The sequence below is a fragment of the Gadus chalcogrammus genome, chromosome 19, assembly GCF_026213295.1.
Source record: "Gadus chalcogrammus isolate NIFS_2021 chromosome 19, NIFS_Gcha_1.0, whole genome shotgun sequence".
NCBI classification, from domain to species: domain Eukaryota; kingdom Metazoa; phylum Chordata; class Actinopteri; order Gadiformes; family Gadidae; genus Gadus; species Gadus chalcogrammus.
This window is the reverse complement of record NC_079430.1, coordinates 11,744,828-11,756,666: the sequence shown is the minus strand read 5'-3', so window position 1 is coordinate 11,756,666 and position 11,839 is coordinate 11,744,828. Positions and strand designations below refer to the sequence as shown.

At 47.6% G+C, this 11,839-nt stretch overlaps 1 protein-coding gene across 1 annotated transcript in view; it reads right to left on the bottom strand.

The window, feature by feature from the left end:
• Window positions 1-11,839, bottom strand: part of LOC130372842 (diacylglycerol kinase iota-like) — a 49,587-nt gene that overhangs the window by 28,956 nt on the left and 8,792 nt on the right. The window contains exons 2-4 of the mRNA XM_056579001.1: window positions 2,487-2,775; window positions 1,089-1,309; window positions 1-66 (exon numbers count right to left, since the gene is read on the bottom strand). Of these exons, the coding sequence (XP_056434976.1) occupies window positions 1-66; window positions 1,089-1,309; window positions 2,487-2,775 (576 nt within the window). The remainder of the gene's footprint in view (window positions 67-1,088; window positions 1,310-2,486; window positions 2,776-11,839) is intronic.

Genomic DNA, 11,839 nt, shown 5'->3' with positions numbered 1-11,839 from the left:
GTTCAGGAACTGGTCCACCTCGTGGGGCTCCAATTTGATCTGGGGAATCACACTCTCCTCCTTAATCTGAAGGAACACAAAGAGACACGGACACACACACACACACACGGACACACACACGGACACACACACACACACACACACACACACACACACACACACACACACACACACACACACACACACACACACACACACACACACACACACACAGAAACACACAGGGACAAGAAAGGGAGAGTATGATTGCCTGCGCACGTCACATTGCACGTCATATCTCTGTGAGTGTGATGTTTTATATTAGGGTGGGTCTGCCCTTCGGCTGTCAGACACATCCGTAAGGGTGTGTATTTATGTTGGATACACAGGCGTGTGTGTGTGCAAGTGAGTGAGAGTTTGTGTGCATATATATACACACACACACACACACACACACACACACACACACACACACACACACACACACACACACACACACACACACACACACACACACACACACACACACACACAGGTATTGTACATCCTTAATCACATTTAACACAGGATGTTGCATAACTTTCCTAGCATAACTTTGCCTTTCACATACAGCCTTTGTTTACACACACTCACGCCCGCACGTGTAAACACACACACACACACACACACACACACACACACACACACACACACACACACACACACACACACACACACACACACACACACACACACACACAGACTGTGTGTTTTTAAAAAGGAGTGCAGACAGAATGTATTTAAATCAGGTGTGTGTAAGAGGTATTTATGTTATGTCATACCATCAGTCTGTGCATGTGTAGATATTTGTAAAACATAATAACATGGTGTGTTGTATTCAATGTCAATGTTATGCAGTGCTATACAAGTTTGAAGGATTATTATTATACTATGCAATGAGAGGTGATGCTGTGCTATGATAATTAAGATGATGCTGTGCTATTCTATGTGGTGCTATGCTATGTTGATGTTGGTTGACACTAAGTGATGCCATGCTACGCTATGTTTACGTCAGGTGATGCTATGCTAAGCCCTTCGAGGCGACGTTACACCACGTCACGTCACGCTACCTTGATGGTCTTGCCCTTGTGGTGGTTCTGGTGGGGGCTAGCCGCGGCGGGAGACGGCGGCTCCGACAGAGGGGCCGCGGCGGGGCCCTGGGCGGCGGCGTGGCTCTCGGCCAGAGCCAGGGTCAGGGCGGGCAGGAAGCTGGGGGCCTCGGCGAGGAGGCTCTGGATGTCCTCCTCCTGCTCCATGGGCCAGTCCCCGGAGTCGCCTCCCTCCACCTCCCCTGGGGACGACACGGCATGCCGCGGGTTAGCACGTCGGACCGCTAGCTCATACTACCCTAACCCGAACCCTAGCCCCAACCCTAACCCGAACTGGTGGTGGGATGTAGATAGCCGATGTTTGGTGGACGCTTTTGTTCAAAACGCCTAATAATAGAGAGTGGGGATACATTTTTAGCATGGGGGGGGCGGGAGTGGCCTAGCTAGAGAAATGGGTGTATCCAGAGATGGAGCTTAGCCGTATTAGCCTTATTGCAGCAGTGTTTGTCACTCCCAAATGAGATGTAGCCATATTAACAATGGTTTAATATTGAGCACAATGCACGGGCGTTAGCACCTGTGTGTAAACGGAGTAAGCTTATCCTTGTTGGCGTAATAATGAATAGTATGAGTCACGTTAGCTGCATAACCTGACCAATTAAAACAATACCCGTGTGAAGGACATGGTTTCCACCCTCTCTGGTTAGATAAGCAAAGTCAGAAAGTAAATTTTTGAATACATATTTAACCTTACAAAGAAGCTTTATGTTTGTTAGAGTCATTTGTTGCTGTGATCATCCCTTCTTGTACCCTCAGGATTTCCCTCTTAGCAAAGACTCTATTGAAATATGGAGGATTTCTCTACTGTATTTATGTTTTCTAAATATACACAAATAAGATAGATCCATGTCAGCAGATCCTGCGGCTATTCATTATAAGAAAAGAGAGGTCATATTGTTCCATCCATCTACCGATTCATACCGACATGTCCATGCACTCACCATCATCCATCCACCATCCATCATCCATCCATCCATCCATCCATCCATCCATCCATCCATCATCCATCCATCCATCCATCCATCCATCCATCCATCCATCCATCCATCATCCATCCATCATCCATCCACCACCCATCACCCATCCATCCATCCATCCATCCATCCATCCATCCATCCATCCATCCATCCATCATCCATCATCCATCATCCATCCATCCATCATCCATCCATCATCCATCCATCCATCATCCATCCACCATCCATCCATCATCCATCCATCCATCCATCCATCCATCATCCATCATCCATCATCCATCCATCCATCATCCATCCATCATCCATCATCCATCATCCATCCATCCACCATCCATCCGTCGTCCATCCCCTCGGTGGTGGGTCGGTCCCTCCGTGGTCTCACCTTCCTCCCCCTCCTGCTCTCCGGTGAGGTGGGACAGGGGGGACTGGGGCCGGCTGTCCCCGCACAGCGAGTAGCTGTGCTCCGCCACGACGTGGGGGGGCTGGGGGGAGCAGGGAGACAGGTCATCATCGTCGTCGTCTCCGCCGCCGCAGCCCCGGCCGCACATCACCCCCCCCTGGCCGGACTCCAAGACCTCCATCCCGTCCCGGACCCCCGACAGGAAGGGGTCGCTGAGGAGCTGGCCCAGCAAGGCATCGTGGGTAAGGTCGTCCAGGAACTCGGAGAAGTGCTGTGAGAAGGAAAATAAAATGTAAAAAAAAAAATTCATTGACATTTTATATCTTTTTTTTTTATTCACCTCAATTCAATTCAAAATGCTTTATTGACACAAAGGTTAAAAAAACAGCTTTGCCGATGCAACAATGTGTTGGAAACAAAGGAAGGTGTAGAAAACACACTGACACTGGCTTGAGAAAATCCACGGGTAGTAGCAAAGTTTCACATAAATACATTGAAAGCTAACAACCAATCACTGGTCTCCGGTCGGCTCCAGAGGCTCTACTCCTCCCACAAGGCCCGGCAGCCCAACAGACCGCTACTCACCCCCCCCCCCCCCATTGCTAACCCAATTGAAACCCAACCCCACATAACAGAGAGGAGGAGTGCTGCATAGCAATTATACACTTCTACCAGAGACAGGGTCAGACCCAGAGACAGATAATTACAAAGTCATATAAGCAATGTCGTCTCCAATACCAAGCCTGTCATTACAGACCATTAAAACTTTTTTAAAAGAACGATTATCGGGACTTTCTTTTTTTAGTTTGAAACTCAGAAGGACCTCGCAGTGGCTGTCCAGCTCAACCGGAAATAGCCAATCACAAAGCGGTAAATAAAACAGAGGTTTACCAAAGCAGCTTGGTAAAACACACACACACACACGCACACGCACACGCACGCACACGCACACGCACGCACACACACACACACACACACACACACACACACACACACACACACACACACACACACACACACACACACACACGGCTGAAACCAAACAAACCGACCCAACCTTCTCCTATCTTATTTCCTTTGGAACATTCAACACAATACATCCCCCACCCTACCACCACCGCATCATCCAATCCTGTCTGTAGGGTTGTTCTTAGTGTGTGCGTGTGTGTGTGTGTGCGTGTTTTGAGGAACCCACAAACTCCTATCTGTAATTAAGTCGTGAATGCAGTGATTAGTGGTAGGGTAGGGGGCGAGCATGAGTGAGTCAAGGTGTGTGTGTGTGTGTGTGAGACCTCTCTCTCTCTCTCTCTCTCTCTCTCTCTCTCTCTGCAAAGAGGTATGCAGGATATGTGATGGGGTGATAATTTGTCTGTGAGACACTGAGCCAGTAAGTGTGGGTATAAATAGACCATCAATAGAAAATGCCCTCAAGAGTATTCAAGTTATAATATGGTATACAAAGCAATAAATTGATTCTGGCTTGTCATATTGGAACATCAACTCAGTCACTGAGCAAGCGTGCATGCAAGCATATTTATTTTTTACGTATTTCAGTACCGCTTTCCTGACTGACATTGTCTAAGTACCGATGTAAATAGGCCATGATTTTTGTTTCGATCGCTTAAAATACCCAATTTCGGAACGCTTCTAAGCCACGAGAGTAGGAGAGCTGAACAGAAATCAGGAGGGAGTATGAGCAATATACTCAACATCCCTTCCCCTGTGCCCCCTCACACAAGGAAACACATTTTTCATGGGTGTGTGTACCAGTAAGTTCATCCTTCCATTTCCAACCCGTTCCCATCCCATTTTCCACTCTTAAAAAGACCACTGTTGAAAGCCGGTGGCGTGGTGGTTTTCATTGAGTATGACAGTGAAGGTTTTCTTACTGTATGAGCTTTTATTCTAATAGCCTAGTTTTGAACACTGGCATACACCATGAGTTCAAACACTCATGATTCAAACACTCAACAACTCTGCATAAGAATGTTCTGCCCTGCAGCCCCAAACTAAGGTGAAGGAAATGTACATGGCAGGTGTTACTCTTGGGAATAAACACCGCTGCAGGAGTTCAAGGTGTGTGTGTTTGTGTGCACGTGTGCATGTGTGCATGTGTGCACATGCCTGTGTGCGTGTGTGCATGTGCGTGTGTGTGATCCTGTTCCGACTCCTCAAACAACTCATTCAGCCACTGAGAGTGATAGGTGAGACTTTGCACCAAGCTCATCATTTATTTAAAAGGTAAACAGACCAAGCGTTCCCGAGTGCAACTTGCCCGTTGGCGAAAGCACACGACGCACAAAGGCCCCGCCAGAGAAGAGAATGGCAGCCAACCTCTGCATCTGAGATAGGGTTGTATTCAAACCGAATCCAGTGTTATCTTCTCTCTTTAAGGGGAGTTTATTCCCAATCACTAGCCGGAGATGTGATTGTGACAGAGACACAGGCGAGATACTGGCTTATAAACCACCTGTAAACCCTCTCAACCTGTCCTCTCTCTCACACCACCCCCCCCCCCCCCCCCCCCCCCCACACACACACACACAAACACACACACACAAACACACATGAGTTATTATTTACTGTTGAGGAAAATGGCTGCTGGAAAGGAGACAATGGCGCTACCCCTCTGTCTTTGTGAGGCCACGATTCTTGCATGACTCCAGCTTCACTGTCTCAGAACTCTCTCTGTCAATTACTCTCTCTCTCTTTGTCGCACTCTCCATCACTCGCTCTCGCTCCTCCCCATCAAGTCACATTTCCATCTCCTCAAAGGTCATCCTCTCTGAGTCAGAATGGTGTGCGTTTCCAAAACAGTGCGCACAAACACACACACACACACACACACACAGACACACACACACACACACACACACACACACACACACACAGTGGGAGTTGAATGCTCCACTAAAAGTCACAAACAAATATTTAATGGGACCACTGATACACACACATAGAATTAACTACATGGGCTGTGTCATGCTACCCTGGGCCCAGTGTGTTTGTGTGTGTGTGTGTGTGTGTGTGTGTGTGTGTGTGTGTGTGTGTGTGTGTGTGTGTGTGTGTGTGTGTGTGTGTGTGTGTGTGTGTGTGTGTGTGTGTGTGTGTGTGTGTGTGTGTGTGTGTGTGTGCGTAAGCGCGTGTGGGTGTGTGTGTTTGTGTGCGTGTGTATGTGTGTGCACGATGTGAGCAGCACAATATGTCATTGTGGGTAGGGGTGGACGGAGAGGAACCAGGGTGTTCATGTCACTGCACGCTTTAAAGCTGTTGCCTCATTGTTCAATTAGACCCACAGAGGAGAGAGTGTCTGGGTCTGGGAGAGAGAGAGAGAGAGAGAGAGAGAGAGAGAGAGAGAGAGAGAGAGAGAGAGAGAGAGAGAGAGAGAGAGAGAGAGGGAGAGAGAGAGAGAGAGAGAGAGAGGGAGAGGGAGAGAGAGAGAGAGAGAGAGCGAGAGAGAGAGAGAAGATTCTTTCCAGACTAATTCCAGACAAGCCATGCCTGTGAGTTCATGTGAGTCCATCCCACATTGCACAGGCATGGAGCAGGAAAGCATAATCAAGGAAAATATCTGAACAAATAATCAAGGGCTGATTTATGTTGAATGGGTACCTCTTGGTTTTGTACTGGATGCTACATGGGTGCTTTTGGATGTTACAGCTACAAACCTACTACTAAATAAAATATACGCACCAAACATCACATACTGTATATTATATACATATATTTGAGTCAATAACGCTACAAGACAAGGAGCTTCTGGGAACACTTCTGCATGTTGTAAAACAAGACAATGGCTTCCCTTTCCCCGAAAAGGACGCCTCGCCCCGTCTCCCCAGCTGGGGGACATTAGGTTCACCGTGTTTTTGGTGGCAAATCTCTAGATGAGATGATGACCTACTGAGTCACGCGCCGGGCGTGGAAAACTGGCAACTGCTAATGAGACCAAGGGATGGAAGACATGGATGACCAAGACAGGACAAGAGACTGAGAGGGAGTGTTAAGAGTAGAAGAGAGAGAGAACAGAGTGTGAGGGCGAGAGAAAGACTTAGAATAGTTTGACAATGAGCCAGAACATGTGGGTTCCATTTCAGTGTGGGATCTAGGCCGAGAGAGAGAGAGAGAGAGAGAGAGAGAGAGAGAGAGAGAGAGAGAGAGAGAGAGAGAGAGAGAGAGAGAGAGAGAGAGAGAGAGAGAGAGAGAGAGAGAGAGAGCGAGAGCGAGAGAGATCATCGAGAATTATCAGTAGATTATTCATCTATGGAAGGAAGGATTTTCTTCTCTTCTCCCTCTCAATGTAAATGTTTACACACACACACACACACACACACACACACACACACACACACACACACACACACACACACACACACACACACACACCGTACACTTGGCTTACTATCCTGTATGTGTGCATACTACATGGTGAGCAGTAAATACAACATCAGCATTCTGTGTACACACTCCAGCAGGGAAAGCTAATATTTACAGCTAACATCCTTGATCGCTGGGCTAGGCCTGACAAACTTTTAGAGTTTGACTTTAAAGTAATAATATTCATAAAATAAAACCGTTAGATCAGATTATGTTAGAAATATCAAATACTTAATATCTCAATACCTCCTACAGCATGAGTAAACGTAACGTTTTTGGTGTTTGTGTGTGTGTGTGTGTGTGTGTGTGTGTGTGTGTGTGTGTGTGTGTGTGTGTGTGTGTGTGTGTGTGTGTGTGTGTGTGTGTGTGTGTGTGTGTGTGTGTGTGTGTGTGTGTGTGTGTGTGTGTGTGTGCGTGCTTGTGCGTGTGTTCTTGTGTGTGTATGTGCTTGCATGTAGGTGTTTGTGTCTGTGTGTGCGCAGTGCAAACCTACTGCAATTTGCATCACTCTGCAAACCACTAATCCTTGGGTGTCTCTTGGAAACAGTGTTCTCTTGCGCACGCATATGACACACGTGCGACACACACACACACACACACACACACACACACACACACACACACACACACACACACACACACTAACTCTACACTACACTATTACTCCTTTTTATAGTCATGTAGCAGACGCTATTATCCAAATTTAAGAGAGCTGGGGTGGCCCTAGTCTTGAGATTCATATCTGAAGTCCGGGGGCGGACTGGCTCAAATCTGCATGGACGGGGTGTTCCCCCTCTTTGGCCTCTTGCGTATTACTATAAATTAGTAGGAACACTTTATCCGAGAAAAATAAGACCCTAAGACTAGTTATTCAGGAGAAGTTGCCTGAATCTAGCTCTGGTAGGCTACGGGTAGGACTGTGGAAGTTGGGAATCGAACGAGGTGCCTTCTGTGTACGACAGCCTAGTAGTGAAAATGCTAGGTTGAATCTGAAAGTAGATCATGTAAACACAAGGCACAATGGAAGGGGGCGGGTTGGTAGGTTGTGGGGTGGGGTAATGGGTGTGGTAATGGGTGGGGTGAAGGAGTTTAGGGTCTGGTTATAGAATAAAGACGGTAGTCTTTAACGTTTGACACAGAATCAAAACAAAGAAATACAGGACCCTCCCTGTTATTAGCCTGGTAAAACTGAGGTTGTGTGTGTGTGTGTGTGTGTGTGTGTGTGTGTGTGTGTGTGTGTGTGTGTGTGTGTGTGTGTGTGTGTGTGTGTGTGTGTGTGTGTGTGTGTGTGTGTGCCTTCAGGAAATGGGATGTAGGGCACTAGGATTCTAGCCATGCTGAGCAGGGTTAGTGGTTAGATCAAGTGTCACACATGTGCAGTCACACTCACACACACACACACACACACACACACACACACACACACACACACACACACACACACACACACACACACACACACACACACACACACACAAACACAAAACGCCGACACACACACACACAGAGCTCTTTGTGCAGGCGGTCTCTGGGGGCCTTGCAGGGAGAAGCTTGGGTTGACACACCAGTCTCCCTCCAGCTGGGACCCAGCCTGGGCAGGCTTGTCTCCGTGTGCTGGTGGGAATGTGGTGTGTGTGTGTGTGTGTGTGTGTGTGTGTGTGTGTGTGTGTGTGTGTGTGTGTGTGTGTGTGTGTGTGTGTGTGTGTGTGTGTGTGTGTGTGTGTGTGTGTGTGTGTTGTGTTTTGCGGGGGGAGGGCGGTGCATGGAGAGGGGGATGCTTGGAATGAGATTACAATGTGGTGGAATGCGCAATCGGGAAAGCAGTTGGAAAAATGTTTTCAGAGCGGCCGGGTCTGCGTCGCTGAGACGCTGAGAACCACCGTGCGAAAAATGCTCTCAGAAAAAAATAAAGGCTAGTGTTTACGCCGTCCCAAAATGGCCGGAGTCGGACGAACTCTTATTATTCCCTAGTTAAAAAACGACAGTCTTTTTCCGACAAATATTCCTGCGTCAGACAAAACAACGTAAATGAGAAACTTGTTGCTGACAGAGCAGAAAAAGAAGGCGCAAGCACATCAGACGTCATAAACATCAAGGCCTCCGTTCACACAGGGTCGTGTGTGAAAGTAGTTTAACAGGAAAATAGTATGGTATGGTGTGTGTGTGTGTGTGTGTGTGTGTGTGTGTGTGTGTGTGTGTGTGTGTGTGTGTGTGTGTGTGTGTGTGTGTGTGTGTGTGTGTCTGTGTGTGTGTGTGTGTGTGTGTGGGTTTGTGTGTGTGTGTGTGTGTGTGTGTGTGTTTGTGTGTGTGTGTGTGTGTGTGTGTGAGGGGTGGGGGGGGGAGGGGATAGCAGAGCTACTTTCAGGGTCTCTCATGTCTAGTCTACCTATGGCCATGGTGAGTCTGTGTGTGTGTGTGTGTGTGTGTGTGTGTGTGTGTGTGTGTGTGTGTGTGTGTGTGTGTGTGTGTGTGTGTGTCAGGTTTTTTGTATTCAAATCGTTTTGATTCGGCCTGGTATACCCCCTGTGTGTGAATTATGAAATCTGTGTGTATGTACATGTATGTGTGTGTGTGTGTGTGTGTGTGTGGTGTGTGTGTGTGTGTGTGTGTGTGTGTGTGTGTGTGTGTGTGTGTGTGTGTGTGTGTGTGTGCGTGCGCGTGCGTGTGTGTGTGTGTGTTATGTGTAAGGGCAAGAGTGCCGGCTCGAGGCTACTCTGATGATGTAACACCTCCCCTACGTTAAAACAAAAAACAGATGTCATGGCTCACGGAACACAAACACACACACACACACACACACACACACACACACACACACACACACACACACACAATGTGTGTGCTTGAGGTTGACTAATTCAGCAGTCTCAGAACAATACAAAGTTATTTGTCACAAGGAAACAAATAGGTCCTTGACTTTTAGGTATCGTTCACTAGTTTCAGTTGAATGACCCTAGGCGTACAATCTTCTTAAAGAATATTGCCTTGCAACGTATCCCGTGAGAATCACAGCATTAGCAAAGCACTCACTTGACGCCAGGAGGTTATTCATTCCTCGCATAATATGATACAATAATAAGAGGTTATTATCCTTCAGATAACCACGATAGGCAACAGAACAACATTACATCAAGGAGCAGATAAGCTCACCACACTCAAACACTGCCTTGATAAAAAATTTTTTACCAGCTAGTTCCCAAAGCTAGCTTTTGGGAGTTTAGCTACGGCACCGTTGATGTCAGAGGGTGTCAGCGTGAATGTTTTGGTGTGCGCAGCATCTGTGTATGTGTGTGTCTGTAGTGCATCCGCTTCAGGACACAAAGGTTGGTATACCTTTAAACAAGAACAGGTAAAGTGGGAAAGACTGATCCGTTTTCGATTCTTAAGTTAAAAAAAAAAAAAAACTGCGTCTCACGCAGATGGTATATTTGCAACCATGTGCAACATAACAAACCTCTAGAACGAATGACTCCATATATAAGCCTTATCCTGAGATCTGGGACAGTATTCTCTTCTTCCGAGCTATTCATTCCGACTGGGAGTCGGTTAACGTTACCAGGTCTCTATTTGTTGTGGTCTGGGTCTTCAGGCGCTGGGGTGTTGCTATGTATCAAGAAAAGGAAACCGTTGCAGTGCGGCGGACTTAGATTCAGAGCACTTTGAGCCCGAGTGTTGAACACATCCCAGGTCAAAGGTCAAGATACAACGAGCAAGGCTTTATCAGGGGGCACCGATGCACCGGCACACACGTGGGCGGATTGATAAGTGAGTCATACTCTGTGCTTTGTGTGACAGTGTCCTGTGCCTGTCTGTCTGTCTGTCTGTCGGTCGGTCTGTGTGTGTGTGTGTGTGTGTGGGGGAGAATTGATTTGAAGCAGTCACAGGTATAAATTATCCGTGATGAACAACGTTATCGTCATCGATGCCCCCATACACAGACTCTCCATCCCCCCCCCCACACACACACACACACACACACACACACACACACACACACACACACACACACAAGCACCCCATGCAATGTCCAAACAGAACATGCGTCAACACAACGCCCATATAAGGGTGTCCCTCTGACTCATTCCCCATCGCCCGCTTCTCCAACACAGATGCTCAACACAGATGCAAAGACCAGACGCAGGGGGGCTGGGTGCACACACACACACACACACGCACACACACGTGCACAACAGAACACACACACTTCACTTTTTCCATTGATGCGCCAGTGACTGCTTAGTCACTCATGCCCCTCTGTATTCCCCACATGAATACACACTAACATGCACACGCACGCGCACCCACACACACACACACACACACACACACACACACACACACACACACACACACACACACACACACACACACACACACACACACACACACACACACACACACACACACACACACAATGTGGGTTTCCATTACCTCAGCCGCCAACTACCCTCCATGGCTCCCTTACAGCCTGGATGTATTTATAATTTTACACACACACACACACACACACACGCACACACACGCACACACGCACACACACACGCACACACTCTCTCACTTGACCTGCATGGGTAAGAGAGGAACAGTAATATCGTATTCGTTCCAGATTTATTTCCAAATACACACAAAAGCCTTCGCTTCCCTATGTGCATGAACTCCAAAAGAAAATGACCCAAAACTTATGAAAAAATTGAAAATATAAATCTAGATCCCAGACCTTCTGGAAAAAATACCTGTCCTACTCCCCAGAGAGCGGTCTCTTCAGGCCTGAGTGATGGCTGTCAGCGAGGAGGAGTGGCCCTGTATTTTGGGCAACGCTGCCGGACACAAATTCTTCAACGGAGGCGCCTGTTCACACACGTAAAGGTGAGGAACGTTACCTTTAGGGGCCCTCACCCCTGAACACTGCTGCTCTCAGCCAGCCACACACTGCTGCACCTTTAAGGCTTGAGAGCGCACTG